The 25421-nt window shown below is 41.8% G+C and overlaps 2 protein-coding genes and 2 long non-coding RNA genes across 5 annotated transcripts; all 4 read left to right on the top strand.

The window, feature by feature from the left end:
- Nucleotides 1-343: 343 nt before the first annotated feature.
- On the top strand, nt 344-17667 carry LOC135346472 (nephrocystin-4-like). 2 transcript variants are annotated; one of them, XM_064544097.1, is made up of 30 exons: nt 344-512; nt 647-799; nt 1606-1672; nt 1952-2128; nt 2545-2700; nt 2861-2904; nt 3834-3914; nt 5589-5639; nt 5771-5908; nt 8426-8578; nt 8686-8838; nt 9035-9145; nt 9316-9371; nt 9668-9886; nt 10195-10386; nt 10658-10829; nt 11032-11178; nt 11328-11650; nt 11704-11770; nt 11829-11884; nt 12103-12270; nt 12521-12579; nt 13253-13449; nt 13896-14099; nt 14486-14565; nt 14841-14903; nt 15566-15677; nt 16058-16285; nt 16774-16869; nt 17374-17667. In XM_064544097.1, the coding sequence occupies exons 1-30, from the start codon at nt 417-419 to the stop codon at nt 17512-17514; spliced, it is 3960 nt and encodes a 1319-aa protein (XP_064400167.1). In that variant the 5' UTR covers nt 344-416; the 3' UTR covers nt 17515-17667. The 2 variants fall into 2 exon arrangements, with proteins under 2 accessions (XP_064400167.1, XP_064400169.1); XM_064544099.1 differs by having other exon boundaries at nt 345-512; nt 9668-9814.
- LOC135346473 (uncharacterized) lies at nt 3931-5445 on the top strand. Its single transcript, XR_010398040.1, has 2 exons — nt 3931-4398; nt 4585-5445. It is a non-coding gene; the product is annotated as an uncharacterized LOC135346473 (long non-coding RNA).
- A 1512-nt stretch (nt 17668-19179) lies between the features above and the next one.
- On the top strand, nt 19180-20201 carry LOC135346474 (uncharacterized). The gene is made up of 3 exons (XR_010398041.1): nt 19180-19451; nt 19672-19729; nt 19780-20201. It is a non-coding gene; the product is annotated as an uncharacterized LOC135346474 (long non-coding RNA).
- A 3011-nt stretch (nt 20202-23212) lies between these two features.
- Nucleotides 23213-24732, top strand: LOC135347142 (uncharacterized). The gene has a single exon (XM_064545033.1). The coding sequence runs from the start codon at nt 23425-23427 to the stop codon at nt 24709-24711; it is 1287 nt and encodes a 428-aa protein (XP_064401103.1). The 5' UTR covers nt 23213-23424; the 3' UTR covers nt 24712-24732.
- The last annotated feature ends 689 nt before the right edge of the window (nt 24733-25421 follow it).

Below are 25421 nucleotides of genomic sequence, written 5' to 3'. Positions count from 1 at the left end.
CCGCTGGGAGCTAGAGTCCGGCCTCCACTGTAATTATATAGCAGATCTAGACTAAAATATCGTTGCTAATTAGTTGGTGAGCAACATGCTTAGCACATTTTCCCACGATCGACAGAAGACCTGTATTTCTAAAACCTGCCTATTTTCTCGTTAAGAATTATGCCAGCATCAGCATAATTTTTAACAAAATGTGCACTACCTATACTAGCTATTCATTGTATCAGGAGCATCATGAGGAGATATCCTCATGTGCTCCTAATTAGCCTCGATTCCAGGCCGCGAAGAGACCGCGCGCGCTGGAGTCAAAATATACTTATTTTAGAAACCATCATTACCAGAAAAGACATTTTGGGGGCGTTCCCTCCACAGGCACAGTTACAGCAGACCATGTGGGTTCCTAAGAAGAGCTGTATTAAATGTCGCTGAAAGGAGGTAGCAGCGATCAGAAGTCTTTCCAGCTGGCATACAGATCTCTTGAGGGATATGCTAATTTGCTAGGCCGAAAAGTTGAGGTATTAAAATTAAGAAGTCTGGTTGTACATCACTTGAAAGTGAATGTTTTCGTGCATGAAATGCATGAAAACATTCCTTCGAATCAATAGCTCTGCGTTCTTCCATTAATTTTTAGAACCAATCTCTTATGCAGAAGCAGACGTCTGTTCATTTGGCTGAGTACAAGTTCCGTACATGCATCTTCAACAATGCCTACAAGAGGTTTGAAGGGCGTTTCTATGACAGCATGCCCTGTAGGCTGGTGGAGAGCCTGAAAACTGGAGCCGTCATGTGCCCAATTGAGCAGGTATTATAATCAGGAACTTAGATTTTGGAAATACCCACGCTTAGATGAATTGACATCATCCTTCTTTCTACATTATTACTAGCACTGCGCTTAGAAAATTAACAAAATAATACGTCAATCAAAAGATTGATGTGACTCAGTCACAGTGTACAGGGATGTGCCCTGCACACTGGTCGGTGGTGGTTAGTACTACCACCTCTAAACAAAACCATTACACTGGAGTGCAAACCTCGCTACGCATGCGCATGTTTAATACACGCGGATTTGTACTTTATACTAACCTCTCTCTGGGATTTGTTGTTTTATGGCCTGATCTGGACCTAATAATTGTCACATAAGAAAGCTAGTTCTATGTGCATTCAATCTGGTAAAGACGTCTAATGGTCAACATACAAGAAATAAGTTCGACCGTCCAGGGTCCGGCTTAGCCACTCCTGGCTGTTGCTGAGGTCTAAGACTTTGAGTCAACGTCCCTCAGCATCTGCAAGACTCCACGCCAAGTATCAAAGCCTACATGTTCACCAGAAGTCAAGGTAGAGCTCCTTTTGCCTCGACGTCAACCACCACCACCGCCACCGCCACGGAAAATCTCGATAGGACTCGAACATAACCTCGCTTTGCTCGGAATTATATAGACAAATAATAACCACCACTACATGTTTAGGTACATAAAAGAGGCTAATAATTATGCGTATTGATTTGATTTCGAGGATGGAAATATCCATGCAGCCTTTTGAAAATCTGGGCACATCACTATACGTGTATTTATTGAGTTGTCATAGCAACTGCTACCTTACTTTTCCCAGGTTGCCTTCTTCTATTGCAATGGGTCAGACCCCACCCTCATCCTGGTGATAGAGCTCACCGCACTATGTGAGTCACAAACCACCACCAGTCAGTCGAACATAAGCACTGTAACTTTGGTAATGATGAATTAAACCCACATTTTGCACAATTTTTTAAACGGTTTTGCGGTACAATGTATGTATGCTGTGCTGTTCATTAATTTTGATAGAAGAATCGCCCAACTATAGCAGATTAGAAAGGGTTTAGGCGTTGTGGGTTTGTGCTGTAATAGTGATTTTTGTAAGTAACCCCACTGTGTATGTGTTATCAGGTACGTGCATCTTTGATAAGATAGTTGTATTTTAGTCCACTCAGATTCTGTCAAGCATCAGATCTGTCTCGGTTGGTCGATGTTCCCGCTGTTTGATCGCCGTGTCAACGTGACAAGAGGAGGGAAATCCCCCTCACATAACACAGTTCGTTTGGCTCTATACGAGGGCAGTCCGAGAGCTTTGTTCTCCCTGACACACCCAACAGGAGAAGGTGCATACATTTAAGGAGCTACCTATGTATAGTTATCATCGTTACCATCTTTCTCAAAATCACGAAGTCGAGTCACTGAGTGATTTTCAAAGTGGTGGCTATTTTTTCAATTCTCAATCTCAGTTCAACAAACACACACACACACACACACACACACACACACACACACACACACACACACACACACACACACATTTGCCTCTTACAAGTAACTAGGCCCAAAGAGGTCATAGACTATAATTATAGTGGGTGGTTGTCAAGAGGTGGGAGTATAAATTACCACCACAACCAGTGTGTGCACATCCTTACTGCATCCTTGAATTTTGTCAACTGTAATTATGTACATTGTACATGTAGTTTATTTCAAGTCCTATTGTGTCTGACTCCCCCTCCGACACACACATTACCTCCCACAGATAAGAAAGAGTTGGTCCCCATCCCCGGGTGTATCCTGACATGCTCCCTGTGTCCCCACCCCACCCTCCTCAAGGCCACATCCTTTATACCACCCAATACTCTAATCTCGTTGGACGACCACGTGCCGGGCCTCGCACACACCAATGTACTCGAAGGTGAACACAATGTCTGTGTGTTTTAGACTAGACACGTTTAAAGAACGTACTTACGTAGCATTGTGACTATGCGTACTTATACATGTAGCACTATAGCGCTCAGTTAATTATTACGTACTGTAGTACGTAATAATTTTTTTCGTTAACTTCTTACTTGTAGCGTTTCCCAAACTTCTCAAGACCAGCTCTGGAACCTTCGAGAAGGTGAACTCACTAACTTTATACATTTCATACCTGTAGGCTGTGTACTGCATGCATGCATCTTTAAGCTTATAGCTCTATTCTTAAACCTATAGTACCATTTCTAGTGAAGCCTCAATGTACACCATACAATATAGCCTCAATGTACACCATACATGTATATAGCCTCAATGTACACCATACAATAGAGCCTCAATGTACACCATACAATATACAATATAGCCTCAATGTACACCATACAATAATTATAGCCTCGATGTACACCATACAATATAGCCTCAATGTACACCATACATGTATATAGCCTCAATGTACACCATACAATAGAGCCTCAATGTACACCATACAATAGAGCCTCAATGTACACCATACAATATACAATATAGCCTCAATGTACACCATACAATAATTATAGCCTCGATGTACACCATACAATATAGCCTCAATGTACACCATACATGTATATAGCCTCAATGTACACCATACAATAGAGCCTCAATGTACACCATACAATAGAGCCTCAATGTACACCATACAATATACAATATAGCCTCAATGTACACCATACAATATAGCCTCAATGTACACCATACAATAATTATAGCCTCGATGTACACTAAGTGAAGCTGATACGCTGATAAATATTTCGAAAGCATTCTCTTATCCTTTAAGTGATGTGCTGATACATATGTCGAAAGCATTCTCTTATCCTTTAAGTGATGTCGCAAAAACTATTCTATGGTGCAAGTCAGAGGAGGTCCGACGTGCGTGCACAAATCACTACAAGTGCTAGTGCATTTTGCCTGGAATATCACGTGACCCCAATGACCACAATGCACTGAACTTGTAGTGATTAGTGCACGCACGTCAGACCTCCTCTGGGTACAAGTATATGCATGCTGTCATTAGCTTTAACCTTTGTACTATGCCAGGTGTCTTTGCTGCTTCTACCCTCTGTGGAGGACTTCGAGGAACTCCTCCTCTCAGCTATATCAGAGGATCTGGCCTCAGGGGTGGGTGTAGTGTATGTCATGTGATACTATAGAGCTCTTATTGTGGCCAGATGACTTTACTGTTAAGGGCTCTAGCAATTTAATGGTAGTGATATTGTGTTGGCCGTTCTAGATACACACACGTATACGTACGTGTGTGTGTATGTGTGCGTGCGTGCTACCTATACCCACTCTCCTTAATTGGCAATGATGTCATGTGTACATGTGCAGTGTGCAATGATAAATTAGTACATGTACCTTGTGTGGGCGCGTGTAGCTGGCAATTCCGCTTAACTTTGTTCCTGACTGAATGAAAACATTGAGTGTCTCTCTATATACACTGGCTGGGTTTCTTTCCTGGAAGCAACTGTTTTCAATATCATAACTGTTGACCAATTTCATTATCAGTAGTCTTGAAGTGATCAAACAGCTCATAATTATAGTTATAGATATGATTTCGAGCACTCTTCTTGTAGCTGTTCTCCTGCTACTAACTGGATGTGAAGTAAGTGCACTATATACAAATACAGTTCACATTCTAAAATTCATATGCCACTCTCACTATATAGCACAACACTAGCATGATTAGTCTGTATACTTGGTTCTGGTAATTTATACATGTAGATCAATTGATAGATTATCTCATGAGTTGTATAATTGCATTACCATGTACGTTTGTTCGATCGCACAGGCCACCGCATACTTGTGTCCTGAACAAGAGCCATGCCCTGTGGACCCGTGTCTGAATGCAACCTGCTCCCCTTACCCGTACGCAGTCTGCATACCCAACAACTGCAACGAAACATGCCAGCCATTGTTCTTCCACAAGCACAACCTTCAAAAAGACATCACCGACAAATGTAATCGCACATCTTGCTCGGAAATGAAATGTTCTGAAAAGCGTGTGTGTGTTGAAGAGATGGTGCCGTTAACTTGTCGCCATCATAAGTGTGAACATCATGTGAGGCCTCGCTGCGTTTCAAAGCATATCCATACAGCACCCTCTGATTGTAGCATGGTTGAGTGCCCAGCCGAAACTGTCTGTAACGTTGCGTATACAAGGAATGGTAAATTAGCTAACTGTGTGAATAAAAAGCCTACAAATTGTTCTGAGCTTGGACCCTGTGATAATGGTATGATTTGCAAAGTGAAGCACGATTCTGTTGCTCAATGTGTTGCTAAACACTCTAAACATCCTCTCGATTGCTCTGGAGTGAGGTGCAAGAAGGGATTCGAGTGTGCTCTGTTTGGGAGGAGACGTACTCGACCACGATGTGTCAAGCATGTGCCTGGTCCTGATACGTGTGGCGAACTCGATTGTCAAGCTTTGAATATGACCTGTGTACAAGAAAAGGGAGTCAAAGCGCATTGTGTCTATAATTAAACTATGAAATAATTATACATAAGTGAACGAAACAGTTCTTTAGACTTTTGAACACTGACTATAATAATTATTCTATTGAATCCTCTCTCTTTTTTTCTGTTGTTTTGGCTGATTATAATGTGCGTATCAACGATATCACACACTGTTTACATTAGGATTGAATGTGAAGGTGCTTGCTATGAATGCATGTGTATATATGCTATGAAGGTATGTGCAGGTGTACATAATCGTGTATGTATTGGATGACATAGTGTATAGTAAACACTTATTGTGTCCATTGATACTGTTGGCATATGTTCTCCCCTGTACAGGGCATTGACTCGGATGCCACAAGAGTTGCAATTGAGGAGAGGCGATTAAAGGTACTAGTAATATTTAACAATTGAGTTTAACAAGAAGTAAACTGTACTGAACATTTTTCCAACAGTTCTCCTATTACAGTAGTTTTGCTATGATTGACAAAAAATAATACACTAACCTTTACCACTCAAAGGTGATGCCCTACAATGGGTGGCGTTATAACAGCTCTGCTGCCATTGGTTACCTAGAGAGAGGCTCACCAACTACCGGGAAAGTGTCTAGCTCTCTACGAGGCTCTACATTTGGCGTGCGGGACAGCCTTGTCTTGAAGGTACGTGTGTCCAGGTGTCTGCATGCTGTATCAAGTTTAAGTGTCTTTATTGTGTGTTAGTGCCCATAGCTTGAGTTCAGGTGGCTCAATTAATACAGGTTGAGGTATTGCGAGCCATTTATCAAAACTATAGCCCCTTAATTATCGTTCATTGTGACTCTGGCTACGTATATAAATATCAGTATAATATTATACCGTTTGTATAATTATACTAAAAGCAGTCAAGCAGCACCCCCACCCCACATTCAAACCGATGCATTGTTTTACCTTCAACTTGTACGCATTTTCAATTTTCAATAATAACTCTCATGTTAAGTGTACGCATCTGGTGCTAATTATGTCAACATGCTGATTATTGACAAACACCTTACACAAGATTTATCTCATGATAGTTAGTTTGTTTCACTTATCTTGGATTACCCTTAATCAGTTTCACAATGATATATAGCAATCTGTTGCATAAACTATTTGTCTACTTATTAAGAGTCTAAAAGAGATCATGAGAGCTAATGTAAGACAGTTGCGATCCTATTCGACCTTTGACCCTCCTCGTCCGACTGGGAGCTCTAGAAGCAGATGCTGCCCGTACCCAACAAGCAAATCTCTAGTGCTAGTTCTCATCTGGACTGCAGTCGTTGGATTCATCAACAGTGTCATCAATGCATCTCCTGACCATATTATTACATCGATAGTGTCTGAGGATATTATATTAGATGTTGTAGTTATACTTTACATTGCTTTTGCAATTAATATGATTTGCTATCCATTTGGAGGTTTTCTGGCTGATGTATATTACGGACGTTACAAGGTCATTGCAGCAAGTCTGATCTGTTTGGCCTTATCTATGCTCATGGCGTTTATCCTGTTTCTGTGTTCTATTCAAATTCACGTGAACATTTTGAGTAGTGTATGGAAGAAAGGAATGTTTGTTTTAGGTGCTCTGATGACGTTTATACCGTTAGCAATAGGGCTAGCTGGATTCACATCAAATATTGTACAATTTGGACTAGACCAACTTCAAGATGTACCAAGTATCAAGCTCTCAGCATTTATTCACTTGTATGTTTGGGCCAATAGGCTCGGAAACACAGTGTTCGATATGATGTATGCCGTAAAGGAGTGTTTTTTCCACACAAGTATTGAAACTAAGTTAACAGATGGACTTCTTTATGCACTACCGTCAAGTTTATTTGTAGTTTTGTTAGCCCTGATTCTCCTCAACTGCTGTGCCCATCGAATGTTTAACAAAGAGAAAGTGAAGTACAATCCTTACAAGATGATTGTCAGAGTGCTCAGGTTTGCAAAGAAACACAAACGCCCAGTAGGCCATCCCACTGCCTTTGCTTACTGTGACAACTACCAACCTTCGAGAATGGACTTTGCAAAGGAGAGATACGGTGGACCATTCACTACAGCTGATGTTGAAGATGTTAAAACATTTATAAGAATATTCTTAATGCTCTTAATTCTAGGGCCTATATTTGTTACATGTGTACCTACTTCGTTTTTCTTGTTTTCATACTTTGCTGTTAACTTAGGAACTTCCACTGTTGTCAGTCGTAATTTCTGCAATGCAAATTGGTTACTCTTAGAGAGTGGACTTTTGTCTGGCTTATTTTCAACAGCAATACTGCCACTTTATATGTTGCTTTTCCCGGTGCTTTCAAGAAGGAACTGTCTTCCTAAAATTCTCAACAGAATTGTTTTAGGCTCGATACTTTTCACCATAACTATCACCAACATGCTTGCGGTGGATGTTGCAGGGAATGTACTTGTCATGGGCGAGCGAAATAGTACATGCATGTTAACCCAATTCCCTTCAATTATATCCGAGCCGCTCAACCTTCACTGGTGGGTTCTCATCTTTCCTAACCTTACTAAAACGTTAGCACTAGATTTAATAATGGCGTCTGCCTTTGAGTTCATTTCAGCCCAGAGCCCCCACACAATGAAAGTAGTACTAGTGGGAATGCTGTTTGCTGTGCGTGGATTCTTCCAACTGATAGAAGCAATCTCACTCATTCCTTTCTTTTCCCAAACAATTTGGGAGACATTTGACTGTAAAATTAGCTGTGAGTCGAGCTATTATTTGCTCACTGCTGTCATATCAATAGCAGGGCTCATTGCATTCATCATAGCAGCAAGGAAGTACCAGTACAGGAAGAGGGAGGAGGCTCCGTACTCGCAGAGTCAAGTGGAGGAGATATACGATCGTCTGTTGACTGACAGAGAGCGGAGAATAGAGGCTAGAAAACACAATTTAATGGGACAACTCTTAAATTAACCTGCGTAGGTAGAAATAGTGTGTTTGTTTTTAAAATGTATAGCTCTTCCATTTTTAATTTACTTTTAATTGTCAGATGTAGTCGTTGTTATGGCGAAGACCAGTAACTTTCAGTGTTAACTATATAGCTATAGGTTCTTTCTAAACACAACGGTAGTTGTCAATTTGAAAGGCATCTGTATATTAATTCGTGTGTGCATGATTACATATGTAACTGTATATATCACATGCAGGGCTCTTTGGAGGTATCGGACCTGATTGTCCATGCTGATACGGAGGTGGTCTTTCAATTGGAGTACGTTGTCAGTTGGAGCAGAGCGGCCATTTTCCAGACCCCTACACGTGACACTCTCTCAAGAAGGGCCACTTCTAAGACAACTGACAAAGTAGGGGGAAAATGACGTCAAGTTTATCAATACGTAATGTAATTATACTGACCAACTGCTCCATTGCATTTCAGTACAGTCTTCTTTTCTTACACACACGCACACAGCCTTCGACCACCCACTCCACCACCCTCACACTTGCGTGGGCGGTGTGGAACCCTGAGGCTGAACAGAACACGTCCGTCTCTCTGGAACTAAAGAGAGGGTGTGGTTTCAAGCCCACCCTCATTCCTTCTTCTGCTCACAGCGTTTGTTATCAGGTAACGGTGATGTCATATTATTATGACTAACAAGTCCTTAAGTAACGTGCGCCTTAGGGTCATGCAGTTAAGGACCAGAAGTTCCAGATACCTCTAGAATATGTGTTTGGGTCATCATTACTCAATATTCGTGTTCTACATGTACTGTACGTATGTGTGTGGTGTCAGTGGTGATTACAACCTATTGTGATTGTAGGGCAATCTGAGTGATGCTGGGAAGCTGACGTTCAAGTTCACCCCCTCGAGGTCATCCAGCAGAATGGAGGGTAGTCAGACCTTGACCACAACCAGTGGAGTGCAGTTTGAGGTACGTATGAGCTATTGTTATAGTCATTTATCCATTTATCAAGCATCACCTAACAATTAAGACTTGTGCTACTTTTACAGTATGTTTGTGTAAATTTTATGTTTGTTAATTGACCCATGCAATTGACTACCTATGTATTATTTGTGTATTATTGTTTATGATTTTCTCAGGACATGAAATCACCCAGGCACATGCCCAATGGAGGGAGAGACCTAGCAGACTCAGGGTGAGTGTCAACTGTCGATAGGCCTTTGAGGGTCTGAATGGTTCTTGTTACCATATTGGTTGGGCTGTTTGGGTCTGCTGGCTATTATTTGGTAGAAAGGTTTCGACTTCCTTATCGATCGCAACCTTGTGTAATTTTACAAATTATTTTGGCCCAAAAACTTCGTGGAATTTAAAGCATGCACTTAAGTTTGATTACAGCCGCAATTACAAAAGTGTTTGCGTCATTTAAACTATTTTGCACAGTGTACATGATTGTAACATGTGTGTTATGGTATAATCTCATACTCTCTACAGCCGTCCTCCCTCCACTCCCCCTCATGTCCGTAGCTCTCCTGTTCCCATAGTTACAACACCGACACGTACTAGTTCAAAGCCACTCCACTCTGTTGAGATATTGGGCACAGCTGAACCACACGTAACCACACCCCCTCATCATATCAGGTATTCACACGTAACCACACCCCCTCATCATATCAGGTATCCACACGTAACCACACCCCCTCATCATATCAGGTATTCATTAACTGATGACCGTGTGTACGTATTGTTTTTGTGTATGATAGCTCTTTGATAGCTCTAGCTGTTCGATGGTGTACGCATGCCTAACCAGTTTTTGTACCCGTATCTTACGTTTTTAAAGTAGTGTTGGTGTTTTTTTCGAAACTGGCCTGTTTTCTGAGTTAACTTTGAGTACCCAAATTAATTAATGGGTGCATTTTGAAGTCTGGTTAGTACAATTAAAGGTCGTAGCCATTTATCATACCTTGTGCTGGTGGAATCAAATGCATTGGTTCATTATTTGTTTCTATTGTTCATTCTAGTGCAGGTCATGTGCCCCGTTCTGTTCTGGCCTACTTTCACAATGCTGGGATAGAGGAGTTCAAAGACAAGAAGGGGAATTCCCTGCCCACGATTACCCCTCACAGTGCCGCCAAGGCGACCATAGACCCCAGCGTAGATGTGCTCTCTGATAGTCCTCTGGTCCTTGCAGTGCAGATACTGGGACACACACTGTACGTGTGTATGTAGTGTGCATTGTCATAGGTCTTTCAATTAGCAGCCAGTACTGAAAATGTATATACAATGCATGCCATAAATGCTCCGAATTCATTTGTATTGTCGGCTGATGGAGTTTAGACTGCTTTGTGGGATATTGTCCGAGCACCTCAAATATAATTGTGCATGTGTGGTTGTAGTGGGATGTAGTTCTTTTGCTGTCTTGCAGTATGTATGTATGTATGTATTGCTACTCGTAACTCCAACACTGCACATGCACACGCACAGCTCTGACGACCAGCCCTCCCCCCAACACTCTGTCTCCCTCACCCTCCACTGTCCCCTGTTCTCCACCGTCGTAGTCCACTGCTCCTGTGCCCCACCCCCATCTGGAAGCTCCACCCAGTTGCCCCACCTACTCTCACCTCTTGACAGTGACGGCACACATGCAGGAATTACAGTGAGTTGATGCATAAGTCAGATTTAAATTTTATACCTACAGGGACATCTACATGCAGACCAGGTTAGATACTTAATCAAATGAAAGTAGCGTTCATGTATGTTGCAGTAAAGGGGTTTCCCCCCTGTTATTAAAGAACATTGCATGTGCCTCTTACATGTACATTGTAGATCCGCCTGCACTCTCTCTCTCTCCCACCCAGCACTGCTACCATGCCAACCACACCACACTGCCCTCCAAGACTGACCATTCCGACTTCTCCTCTCTCCTCTCTTCGGGCTGCCTCATTATCGACCTCTACGACAGGGACTCCCTCTTCCTGTTGGGAACAGCCCGCCTCCCTCTAAGAGTAAGAATGATAATTAACAGCTATTAAGTATTGGGTATGATAATTAGGTGTTAGGTGTATTTGTAGCTTTAGCATTTTAACGGATCAATTTTATGCATAAAATTTTTTGGAATTCATACCATGTAGCATTGTATTTTTCTCTCATATAGACTCTCCTGAGTTCTCCTGACAACCCTTCCCCCTCGTACTGCCAGTCACACCTCTCTCTGCCCCTCCGTCTCTCCGCCCACACCACAGACACATCCCTCACAACCCTCACACCCTCACACACCACCCCCTCATCCTCACAGACCGGCACACTCTACGTTAGGATCGCTCGACTGCCCCCGGAACTAGATCGCATTGCTAAAATGGAGAATTTAAACAAAGGAACTAAGAGAATGTGTACCATAGCTCGTCGACTATACAGTAACCACACCCACTTGAAGGAGGAGCAACAGTGTCACGACGAAGATGAGCAGACGAGAAAAAGGTCAGAATTACAAAAAAATGAGTACATAACTATAATTGCTTTACTATCCATAGGAAGTTTGATAGAATGCAGAGAGTGCGAGAAATGAAAGCAATGGAAAATGAAAACAAGTCCTTCATGGTATGTACACATCATACAAAATTGTTATGGGTGATATGATCTGATTGTTTCCATGTAGGTCGAGTCTAACAAGCCGTTTCCAAGCAACCAATCAGACGTTATTGACCTACAACGGTGAGGCAACTGACAATTGTTCATTGCTTACAATGCTAGCTTAGTAAAGGTGCTCATAGGGTGGTGTTGTACCCAGCCAATTCCTGCTCACTTGTTTAGCTTCACTGCACACTACAAAGAAACATAATACTCTGCAATCTAACCACGAGTCTTATACAGTCATGTATAATTATGTGTGTCACTTCTGATTATCTTGTCATAACTGTCTCTCCGTATAGAGAGGAGCTGAAGAGAGAGAGGATATCTGCCGTCCTACAAGAGTCCGTCACCACTAGTTACCGTCTCAGAGTCAGGATGGGGAGGGTGGTCTATTTCGAACACCCGTTCACCAATTCCCAAACGAACCCTGTCACTGTCAGTGTGGCCTGGAATGACCCTGAGCTAAAGTGAGTATACCGGCGAAATTTTGGAGGCGCTTTTAAGTTTCGCTGTTTTCGAGGGTTAGCAACTCCGTTCCACATAAAGCGAAATTGAGTACTTCCACAAATTAAAGTGAAGTGCATTGAAAATGTTGAGCTATCCGTACGATAGGCGTAGACATTGTTGTTGTGATTGAGCCAGTGCAAAATATTTGCAGGAATGTCTTCAGTATTTGAATGTGCATTCAGTCGCTCTATAGTATGTGTACTAATCCAGGTTGGTGGTTGACAGACAAGAAGTTAATTGCCTGAGACAGCACTTCTCAATCCACACCAGTAAGTAATCTAATAGTCACTGTGGAGAGATGCTATCTGACTGCATATATGTATACATACTTTGTTATGCCTCGGTGCGCATGCGCAAGCGAGGTATACGGTAGTGTGTTTGTGTGTCTGTGTAGACCGCTACAGCTGCTCAAGGATGAATCAAGTGCAAGTAAGAGTTTCTATAGGCTTCTAGTCATGTTTACTTGGATTTTAATTTGTGGATTTGCAAAATAATGCTTTGTTCTCGAGTTATGCCATTGCAGCCTTTTCAGAAGAGTCCGTAGCAAAACTTGTTCACCGAGTGTTACTACTCTACTTAGTAGTTAGCTCTGCACTAGAACGCTAAGCTACTGGTAGCTGCAAGAGTGAGCAGAGAGCTGCAAGGCTCTGCTGACTTGCAGCCATTACTTGAACTTTTGGCATCGATCGTTTTTAACAACAATCATGGTTGATCATTACCCACTATTCGGTTGATTGCATGCAGCAAAATTAAAGATGTTCATCATGATAGTTATAATCAATGTGTGTATAAAAGCTAGCTATTAGTAGTTTTATGTTATGTAGCTTTGGCACCTCCACCGAGGCATCAGCACCCGCGGTGCTTTCATTAGGATAGTTTTAGTTTCAGTATAATCAGTATAATGAGTGTGTTGATTGGACCCTCCCCCCTACTACCATGCAGTTATGGACGACAATCTACTGAGCGAGGGCCTGGTGGCAGGTCAGTACGAGTTCTTCGTACATCCCGGAGAGACAGTTCACCTGCCATTCAAGTACCTGACCTTTAGATCTTGCCCTCAGACCACCCCCTGTGATAGTGGTGATGTGGGAGGGGAGACTAACGGAGAGCAGTATGCTTCAAGGAGGAAATCCATTAAGGTATGAGTGATCTACAATCCTTCAAAACTCAAGTTGCGATTTACAGTCATTTTCCTAGTAGCATGCTCGACTTGCGCCTAATGTTTGTACATTCCACCATAATACTGAAGTGTCAGCTTGTACTCCTTCTGTGTGGGTGTGTGTGTGTGGGTGGTTGGTTCTACGAGTGTTCATAACTGTTCAGAATATTCAATTTCAAAATTGAAACAATCTTTCTGAAGCCCTCTTTATCGATAGTCACCATTATAATCGCATTTTTGATCAGGGCCCATTTTCGCCAAAAGACCCGAGTATTTAGTAGTAGCACCGATTTTGGGTCTGAAAATGACCTCGGATATAAATACGTACCTCATGTGATAGATCACTCTAAGAGCAACAGCAACAGCATTTTGTTTTACTATCGAATCGAACGTTTCTATATTCTCAACACGTGCCCCCTCTTTTAGGTGTACCTACAAGCCGCCCACCAGGAGGTACTGGCTATCCTCAACGTGCAGGTGGAGCCCCTCCCCCCTCGACTGGATCAGCTGCTCCATTTCTACCACTCGGAGAAGAGCTTTTTGAAGAAACAGCTGTCTCTGTCACTGTCTGGCGGAGATGTGTTTGTGTGTTGTAGTGAGCCTGAGGCAGTTTGTGAAGTCAAGCACTCGGTGAGTTCAGTGATGATAATTATAGTGAGTGTATTACTACTACAATGCTGCGAGCATCAAACATTAATTTTGCTAGCGCTTATAATAATTATTATGACATCGCAAAATAATTATAATTGCAAATACCTATATCGGTGTACATACTTGTAATGGCATCCTGATCGCAAAAGTTATGGATAGCAAAGTGTCAAATTTTCTGTGATTTGGAATGGTTTCACTCACGAAACATTCTAAGAGTACAAATCTATTATGCTGTACATTGTAGAGCGCTTTGTCAATGAGGTCATGTTATATCCTTTTGCGATTGTCCCCATGTACCTTCATATGCAAACGCGTTTGCTCCAGAAAATTATTATCATTGCCTTTGGCTATTTTTTCTATTTTAGAGCAACTCTGGTAGTGTGTTCATCAAAGTGCCCGTCCAATCATCACCGGCTTTGAGCACTCTCTACATCATAATCTACTAGTAAGAACTAACAAATCATACATTCCTCTACTGTGTCTACTCCATATCCGATATCGTATTTTACCATTATGTCATGCCATATGTATAATGTATACTCATGCCATATAATTATGTATACTCAAGCATGCCATTATTCAAGTAATCTGTTCTTCTACATTGTACCTATGGCTCCTGGTAGGAGCCTAGAACTTCGATAGCTTTCAATGGACTTGTGTGTGTGTTACATTTGCATGTTAAAATAATTTTCACAATCCGATTTTCCAATTCCTCTGCAGTGATCAGAAATACCTCATCTCTCCCAGTCAAGTGTGGAAGCTCTGTATACACTCAGTACAAAGGTGCTTTTTGTGGTTTGCTGTCATTAATTTTAGTGTAAAAATTATTTTTTACACTGTAAAGTGTACGTGTAGGGTTATAGGGTAGCCCTACAGTACATGTACGTGTAGGGTTATAGGGTAGCCCTACAGTACATGGACGTGTAGGGTTATAGGGTAGCCCTACAGTACATGGACGTGTGGGGTTATAGGGTAGCCCTACAGTACATGGACGTGTAGGGTTATAGGGTAGCCCTACAGTACATGTACGTGTAGGGTTATAGGGTAGCCCTACAGTACATGGACGTGTAGGGTTATAGGGTAGCCCTACAGTACATGGACGTGTAGGGTTATAGGGTAGCCCTACAGTACATGGACGTGTAGGGTTATAGGGTAGCCCTACAGTACATGTACGTGTAGGGTTATAGGGTAGCCCTACAGTACATGGACGTGTAGGGTTATAGGGTAGCCCTACAGTACATGGACGTGTAGGGTTATAGGGTAGCCCTACAGTACATGGACGTGTAGGGTTATAGGGTAGCCCTACAGTACATGGACAGTGGTAACGTCGTATTTGTCCTTAAGAAGCATATTTTCTGTTAGGCAGGTGTCGAGAGGCTGTCATTTAGTGGACTGTCCTTTAGAGCATTTCAAATAAACACGGCTGTCTGATTTACCTGTTACAGGGTGGACCACTCGCTGCAAGTAGGGCAGTCCTCTCAGGTAAAGCTGATGCTGAGAGGTGACCACACTGACAGGAGAGTGGCCTGCTACTCGTGCAACCAACATGCTGTCAGGGTGAGTGAGATACTCACGTACATATAAGTTGGTATTGTACGTACGTGTTAGAAAGAACGCAATGCTTTTTCCATGTATATGTTGACAAAGCATTTAGAAAAATTCCAACTTTTGTTTTTGTCCAAACTACAAGCAGGAGTGCATGAATATTCATGAGTATTCATGCACTCCTTCTACAATGTATGATGGATTTATGCCTTTACCTTTAACGTGTACTTATGAGTACTTGTGATGGTATTGATCAAGCCTGACAATAATGACAGTCCAATACCCCCCCCCCCTACACACACAGATACTGACCCCACCCCTACACACACAGATATACTAACTCTCACTGTAGCTACCCCACCCCCCTCCCCCACACACACACACACACACAGATACTGACCCCCACCCCGTTCCTCTTGAGTTCTCAATCGCTAACAGAGTTCCCCGTCACCCTACACACGCTCTTCCCCGGTACCTCCACCCTCCTCGTGTCAGCTGTGGACGTGGACAACAAGATGGCCATCGGTCAATGGTTGGTAGTGTCCGAGTCCCATCTCCCCTCGATTAGTAGGGGCTTCCAGATATCACTGCCAACTGGAGGGGGAGAGCTGATGAGAAAGGTGGGCAAGTTAAATATTACAGACTGTTTAATAACTAGTGGTGCAGATGTCTTGTTTTGTATTATTGTCAGTTGAATTAGTAGGCTGTGGTTAGTGGTTAGTTTTACATGTATATCTCTGTCGTCTCTTGTAGTTTACAGTACAGTAGAACCTCGATTATCCGGAACCTCGATCATCTGGCTTGGCAGTTTTTTTTTTATCAGATTAAATAATTCAGAAAATGGGCGTGTCCCTCAAATGCGCATGCGCGTTACAGCTGTTACCATGGAGACATACCTGCTTATCTTCTGCGCATGCGCAGACAATCATGTGGCATTGCTGTTTATCAATAAAGTGGGTGGATCAAGGCGTGGTTTATCTATTCGATTATCCGGCCTGCTTCTGGAACCAAGGTGTCCGGATAATCGAGGTTCTACTGTACATGCTATAATTGTATCACAGGATTCTACCATGTAATAACTGTTTTTTCCTCCTCTTTCCCTGTACAGACCATTTCCTTCACAAACCCCTACCCCAAGAAGAAGAGCTTCCACCTCTCCACCAACAGACCAGACGTGGTACAATTTGACAGCATTCTCATCAAGGTACGTAAGAGGTCCTAGCTATTTCATCAGCATACACAAGTGGTTGTCCCTAGCGATAGTGCTTAACAATAAAGCTCAGACTGTCCTACAAGTCACCCATGCCCCACTTTCCCCCATGCTTCCCTACTATCATCTACATCACTCATTTAAATCTCTCCTCTAGCTCTTCATTACCTAATAGGTTACATAAAAACCTGTCTATGTATGCAACTCTATAGCTTCTATATAGTGGGCCCTAAAGCCTCCACTGTGTGTGTTAGCCCAGCCACACCACTGACCAGGGACCATCAGAATAATTAGGCGGATAATCGAGGCATAATTACGCCCACGCTCAACGTTATTGCGAGGCACGCGTGTCGTACCTCCTCTGGGTATGAACTCTTGTACCTGGTATATACAATCTCAAACATGAAGGCCTCGATCTACGTGTATATATTATGATGGCTGAATGTAACTGTCTATAGAGCTCAACACACACTAACATGTACACACTGTTCCCAACAGTTGCATGCTCAAGAAACGGTGGTGCTCAATCTGAACTTCTCCCCGCATCATTCCCGGGCCACTGTTGATGTGTACATCTTCATCAACGACAACAAAGACCTCACAGAAGAGTGCTTCCTCGTCAAAACTATCTACTCCTAGTATACCATTATCAATTATAATTATTTACATACGTATATTTATAGCTGGCATCCTCATCACTTTATAATTACTAGAATAAGTTGATAATTAGATTGTTATAATGTGAAATGAAAAATAAACTCTTATTGAAACTGAAGGTCAGCTATGAACATGTATGCAGAGGTAGTATGCTTAAAAAGTTGCATGTTAAATTTTACAAAGTCGAATTTTTAAATTATCTTGAGATTGAAAATCAGTCAACATCCTCGAAACAAACCTACACAGAATGAAAAATCATGAGAATACTAACTTTGACTCATTGGAATCACCATAGGGACAACTGTGGTCACAAAATATGCGCATGTTTTCAGTCAACCACGTTAATCCAATAGAGGGTGGGTCTTGTATTATAATACATATTAATACAATGTACACTTCTAGAAACATGGTTAAATGTACGCAATCCACCAAATCTAGTCCTAGTACTTCTCTGTACGAACAGGTCAAGAGTGAAATGAGCAGTCAACAACATACCAACCTCACTTTTTAAGAGTTATTTTCTCTTTCTGGCTTTCTTGGCAGCTGCCTTCTTGGAGATACCTCCTGGAGTGCCTTTCACCACTTGAGCCTGGTCCTCTGTTGTTGCTTTGTCTTGTGTCCTCTCATCTTGGGCCTGGTCAATGGGCGATTCATTGTCATCTTCTTTTGAGGGGAGTACCACAATAGCCGCGATGCAGATGAGTTGGAAGATGGCTCCCACTAGCAACGCGTAATGTAAGACATGATCGAACAGTGACTGTTGAAAGAGCTCTTCAAGGCCTTCAGGAATATCCACCGTTGACATCTTGAAAATTGGCTAGTTATATTTTTTATTTGATGCCCATCATTCAATAATAATTATTGGTAAAGATCATTAACAGAACACAGTAAATACGTTAAACATGCGCACAAACATAGATTCAATTTCTAACGTATAATTATATCTCAATAAGTGTCTTCGTTGACTCGAACCTGTCAGCACACACCCTCATCTCCATGTCACTAGTCGTAGGAGACTCAGCTGCTTGAAGAACCACGGAGGATTGTTGAGGGAGCAGCAAGTGTTGGCAGGTCCACAGCCAGCGCCATCCCATAGTGGATCATCTCCAATCTCCATAGAAGATGCCGTTAGTGTATCACAGAACTGAATAGTAATTTTCAACAAAATCGGGAGGAGGTATAGCACTTGATATATAGTCTATGTTGGTACAAGGGCAGTTGGAGGTAGGATTACTGCTGCTTACTTCATCGAGGGCAGCGACAAAAGACCAGATGTGATTCCGAGGGCTTGTACTGTGAGTAAGGCTAACACCATCAACATAGGTTTCGTTTTGCTGAATGTTTAGCAGTAACTATCCAAATGAATCTGTACTACCTACTTGATAAGCAATTATTTTTCCGCACACCTGATCATATGTGACATAATTATTGAAGAAAACTTGTGGAGCAACCAATATCAATGCTTCTACACAAAGTTTCCGTCCAGGATGTACTCTCTCTAATCCTTGAGGGTATTGACTACTTCTGTCTCTCATGTCAAGCATAGCCACTCGCATCCACCCATGCACCGTCAAACCCTCCACAGGCTCGATTCATGTTGCAGTAACTAAGCATAGCATCGCCTAGCCTCGATCCCAGGCCGAGTTTTCGCTTTTATAACGGTTAGGCAAACAACTAGGCCTGGTACTAGTTGTCTGCGCATGCGTCAATCGTTAGTCAGATTCTGACTAATGGATATTCTCGTTCACTTTTGTGACATTTATATTCGTGTACTATCGTGTACTAGAAGTCAGTTCCCGTTTTATCATTATTGGAATGGCTCTTAGCTGAAGCTTCTCTCTTCTCTGAAGCTTAGAAAACATTATTCTGAAGACTGAACAACAAGGGAAGAGGTATAAAGCTTTGTCAAGCTTGTTAAGGTCAGACATTTTTGTGTGGGCCCTGTGCTATCATCATGTTTGGCAAGATCTAGGTAGACTATAGTTTCATCATTAATATGGTGGATCAAGTGAAGAGTGTGAGTTAGAGAACTTGGTGCTGCCATCATCAGCTCGTCGACAATGACGCTATAACCTGTTTAAAATACGAGAAATTTAATATAGATCTACACGTATTTAGAATGTCTACTTCTCTGTACAGGAGCAATGGCTAATATCCAGCTATCCCAACAGTGCTGGACGAGACTGGACAGTTTAAGGTAAGGGTTTAACCGTGTTTAGTTTCTTTAATATTGTCCTATACTTACAGGACTGGAGTATGACCTGCTCGTTCGAGCGTTGCTGGGTAGCTCAGAGGCATCAAGAGAATCTACGTTTTCTCAAGCAAAGTTTAACTGAGCTACGAGTTGGGGCCTAGAATCAGAGAAGTCCAGCAGCCTGCTAAATCGTTGAAACGTAATTGTCAATCATCTTGAAGTTGCCCTGGGTCACTGTAATCGTGCTGCAGCACAACTGGCAACTCCCCAGGCCCTTGTGAAGCAGCTCCCTATGTGCATATTTTGTGTGTACTCACTCTGTGCATTTTCTGTGTACAAATTTCGATTATTGATTTATTAAATATTTTTGCCGACCACAAATACAATGAAAATTTGACGCATGCGCAGACAACTAGTACCAGGCCTAGTTGTTCGCCTAACCGTTATAAAAGCGAAAACTCGGCCTGGGATCGAGGCTAAGCATCGCCATCAATTGTGGATATCCAGTACATTCCACTTGGAGATGAAGCATTGCAATTTAGAGCCTGCTGACAGGAAACAGCTGAGCTTGAGCCTGGGCAACTGGGTAGAGTGACCTGGATTTGAGTAGAGCCAGTTCCACTCAGCAATTCAGGGAAGAATCCAAGAGTTATAGAAACTGTAGCAACTATCAGAGCTAAAATTGAAACTACGAAAACAATACCAATACAACAACATATAGAACATGATTCCTTTTTCGTGGTTGCACAGCGGTCAATTCGTACCTTCGATTCCTATCGACCGATGTTTGTTCGATTTGAAACACATCATTATACGTATTTTCTCGTGGTTTGAATTGTTCTGCATGCATTCAAAAAGTGCAATGAATGAAACCTACCTGCCACTGTTTTAGCTTTTATTGAGTGAGAACGCACGTATGCATGGGGGGGGGGGGGGGGTGTCCAGTGAGGCTATAATAATGGCTGCAAATTGTGTAAATAAACAGTTTGGACAAAAACGAATCACTTTCGCCCCAAAAGAATCACAATATCTATGCACATAATTATATCATATTTAACAGTGGCTCTTTGAATCGTCTGCATGTAACTGTCTTACTGTATTTGGTTTCAAAATGATGTCCTGTTGCTCGATGAACCAACATGGAAATAATCCTAGGTGAACAGTAAACTAATAAAGGGAGATTAGCTGGTATAGTATTGGTTTTGCAATAACTTATAGTTACGTAATAGCTTATAAGCTATATACGTATAAATAACATGATTATGTAGTAACATGTATTCTGAACTTAAAGAGTGATTGACATGAGTTTTGGAGGCTAATTCAATTGTAGATCACTCCGAATTTCCTCCTTAAAGCAATAATATGTATAATATACTGCCTCCATTACTTTCCCCCTTCCATATCACCACTATCTGACATAATAAATTATTTATGGCACAGTTCAGATAAATACTGGCACAGTATTAGGCTGAAGCATGACTGATGTACGTGCAAATGCATGTGATATCAGAAAAATGATTGTATATATCATCAGTCACAAACACTGCATAATTGGATGCATGCATGCATAGCTTTATTTATCGATTGTCAACTACGTATATATAATACAAGTGTTCAATGTTGCTTGTGTCTGTTTACAGAACAAGACTCAGCTTGGTTTGTAATGATCAGCATTTCTGCAATTCTTAAGTCCCCATGCACTCTGACAAATCGGCCTGGGGTCGAGGCTAGCTACGTGTACTGATAGTCGAGTTGCATGCCCTCTTTTCTTTTATACGCCCTTGGTAATAACATGTGTTCTGGACTTAAAGAGTGATTGACATGTCAGTCACAGCTTGAGTTTTGAAGGCTAATTCTATTGTAGATCACTCTGGATTTCCTCCTTAAAGCATATAACATGTACTGCCTCCATGCATTACTTTCCCCCTTCCACATCACCACTATCTGACGTAATGAATTATTTATGGCACAGTTCAGATAAATACTGACATGCACACTAAGGCTGAATCTTTGTAAAAATAATTATTTATTGGCAGTCAATCTCTGAACTAGCAATAGTCTAGCCTGTCTAGCTATTATACTCTTTCGCATGCATATGGTTGCAAGAAGAATCTAACACACTCTGGATTTCCTTCTTTGCCTCCATTACTTTCCCTCTTCCACATCGCCATGCCGGCACTATCTGACATAATAAATTATTTATGGCAGAGTTCAGATAAAATAATACTGCACAGTACATATATAATACAAGCATTCAATGAACTCTCTTATTCCTTGTGTCTGCATGTTTACAGAACAAGACTCAGCAGACATCTGATCGTTTACTATATTCCAGATGTTTTAGGACACTTTATAGTTAGTGTCTGTTTACAGAACAAAACTCAGCAGACATCTGATCGTTTACTATATTCCAGATGTTTTAGGACACTTTATAGTTAGTGTCTGTTTACAGAACAAAACTCAGCAGACATCTGATCGTTTACTATATTCCAGATGTTTTAAGTGGACACTTTATAGTTAATGTCTATTTACAGAACAAGACTCAGCAGACATCTAATCGTTTACTATATTCCAGACGTCTTAGCGGACACTTTATAGTTAGTGTTTTATATACGCCTGACAGCCAGAGTGAGACATATTATATGCTATATATGTGTGCGTGGGTGCGTGGAAGAAGGCAGGCAGACAATTACGTCAGCCTCGATCCCAGGTCGAGTTTTTTTTTGCTTTTATAACGGTTACGCGAACGTAACGTGTGCGTGGAAGGAGTGGGCTAAGCAACCCAGCATCTGAGGGTGTGCAAGTGCAAGACACCCACCCATAGCATTACCCAACTGTAAGACTGCTGTGCATAGACATATATAGACATATATAGTAGGTGTGATAGATAGACTTATACATGCATGTAGCTGGAAAAACAGATACCGGTACAGATTGTAGAGGGAGGCGTACCTGGTTATGTGTCAAGTGACAAAATATGATGGTCGACATTTCCCAGACGGGACAGGCAATACAAGGCAACCACATGTTAATGTATATTATGTGTCAATGTGTTGAGAAGGATACGAGTGACTGGGGCTGTAGTCTCAGGAGAGCCAAAGGAAAAGAATTCATGAGCCGGAAATAGCGCCGTCATTTGACGATTGGACCATAGGTACCAGTATAGCCATGCAGTATATATACTTTTGTGTTGGCACAAAAACATGTTAACTTATAATTATACTCTCACTATTCCGGCTCTCTGAAGTACGGCCACGTCGATATACCAGACATTCGGTTTATAATTGGCACAGATTGCTAGCTAGACGGTTAAAGCAAAAAACTGCCCTGAAACTGAAATACGGCCACTCTGACGAGTTTTTAGCCGCGTTATTTTTTTTAAATGCGGCCACCTCGGCCAAGTTGCACTGTCCCAAGGATGCCCGGATTAATGAGAGTCTACTGTATACATGTACGCTTTTCATTACGTGGGTTAGATGTTTAACTCTTTGTTACCGCGTGCAAAAAATTCAAGTCGCCACGAAAGCTTTGGGACCTTATAATTATAAGAATAAGAGACTATAATCATATAATAAACATATGCATGCAGTGTCTGTTAATCATCAAACCAGCAGCTGCATGCATGTGTATATATATGTTCAAGTAATTTTCAATCCAAAAGTCAATCCAACCTGAAAGAGTGTATCAATGCATGCATAATGGACAAAGATGTGGTCTGTAATGCTGCGTATAATCTTCACAGCAGAGAAGAGGAGAATACTTACAATTCAGTAGTGGTAGATAGCACTCTCCCACCAGATAACAAGGAAGAAGACCTCGACCTAGCAGCAGGCAGAGATGTATCGGTCAAAGAGAAGAAAGTACGAAGGAAATGCTATGCTGTTGTCACCATCATAGCTCTAGTGATGGCTGTCCTTTCTCTGATAGTGGCTTTGGTAGGAGTGAGCTATGTTCCAATAGAGTTGAACAACCAGCAAGGTCAACTGAGCAGTTCCAGCCAGGGAGTGGAATCCCAGATTAATCGAATTCAATTATCAAATGAGCAGTGCAAAATTCTGATAACTGATTTGCATACTAAACTAAACAACTCAAACCGAATGTTTCAGGCTCAACTGAACCACTTGAACCAACAGATTCAAGTTATATTCCAAAACATAATACCAACACTACGATTGGGTACATTAAGTTATCCAGTCAGCTCGTGCAGTGACATCCCTCAATACCAACCATCTGGAGAATACTGGATTGCAACCAACAGTACTAGCTCTCCGGTTCAGGTCTACTGTGACATGGACCGAACAAGCTGTAGCTGCAACACTACAGGAGGATGGATGAGGGTAGCCAACCTTGACATGATTGACTCCAACCAAAACTGCCCAGATGGATTCAGACTGGTGAACAGGACAACACCACCAACGCGTACTTGTGGCAGACCTGGACCAGCAGGATGTGTGTCTACTACCTATCCAACTTATGGGGTGGAGTACTCTCGAGTTTGTGGGAGAGTGATTGGCTATCAAGACAAGTCTCCAGATGCTTTTGCACCGTACTTTGTCAACACAACTGTAACTATTGATGATGTTTACGTTGATAGTGTGAGCCTAACCCATGGACAGTCGCCTCATCAGCACATCTGGACATTTGCTAATGCAAACGATGAAACTAAATCTGATCATTCTGTATGTCCCTGCACAAGACCTGACCGCAACTACACTGGAGTTGTACCTCCCTTCATTGGTCAAAACTACTTCTGTGAAACTGGAAGTCGACAAGCATACAGTTTTATCTTCTACTCTGATGATCCTGTCTGGGATGGTCAGGGATGTGGGAGTAACAGTACTTGCTGTCAGTTTAACAATCCACCGTGGTTCTGCAAGCAACTTCCTCATCCGACTACAAACGATATCGAGCTGAGGATTTGTGGCAATCAACACACAAGCGATGAAGACACGCCTCTTGAAATTGTTGAGATCTTTGTTCAGTAAAAACACTGAAGACTCAATAAAATTAATATAAAACGATCAGTTCATCTTCATACATACCCTTGCCCTATTTGTCCACTAAGTATAGCCTGTTAGTTTCTATCAATATGATTGTAATACTGTCATGATAACGTAGTTGTTAGGGGTGGGTATTTAGTTTGCGAATTATAAGTGTTATCATAAATTATATCGACAGTTTACTGAGATGTGGCTCTGTACCGTATATATAGCGGGTAATTTTCGTGTGCACCCCATCACGGCAACAATTCTAATTCTAATAGAGTTCTAAATAGAAGTTTGTTGCATTGCAACTATTAACAGTTACAGCTGGAATTGACAGACAGACACACACACACGGGTAACCTATTAAAGGACTAGGACAAATATTATTTTTATTTTGCCTATTATTCTTTTTGACTATTCTCAAAAAGTCAGCCAGGAAATAGCCGCGGCTTAAAAACGACCTTACCTCGAATCTAATGACTACTTTTGCGGTTCTTGTCTCGAGGATAATGTAGGATAATGAATCAATTTGTTCTCTATTTAAGTGTAATTCAATTTTATTTGCTAAACCACACCCAAAACATCACATTGAAAACCTTGTTTGGGGCAGCCAGCACTGGCCGGTAACCGGAATAGCGATCGAGTAGCCGTACTTCAGGGTGAGTTTTGTGTAGTAAACATATAGCTAGCATTCCGTGCCAAGCCAAACG

The sequence above is a fragment of the Halichondria panicea genome, chromosome 13, assembly GCF_963675165.1.
Source record: "Halichondria panicea chromosome 13, odHalPani1.1, whole genome shotgun sequence".
Classification (NCBI taxonomy): Eukaryota; Metazoa; Porifera; class Demospongiae; order Suberitida; family Halichondriidae; genus Halichondria; species Halichondria panicea.
Note: the sequence above shows the minus strand (reverse complement) of the source record. Positions and strands in the feature narration are given on the sequence as shown.

Coding starts and splice junctions, on each gene's coding strand:
- LOC135346472 (XM_064544097.1), top strand. CDS start 417: ATGTCGCTGAAAGGAGGTAGCAGCGATCAGAAGTCTTTCCAGCTGGCA. Junction 5,640..5,770: donor TTGAGGAGAGGCGATTAAAG/GTACTAGTAATA, acceptor TACCACTCAAAG/GTGATGCCCTACAATGGGTG. Junction 14,904..15,565: donor TGTATACACTCAGTACAAAG/GTGCTTTTTGTG, acceptor TACCTGTTACAG/GGTGGACCACTCGCTGCAAG.
- LOC135347142 (XM_064545033.1), top strand. CDS start 23,425: ATGGACAAAGATGTGGTCTGTAATGCTGCGTATAATCTTCACAGCAGA.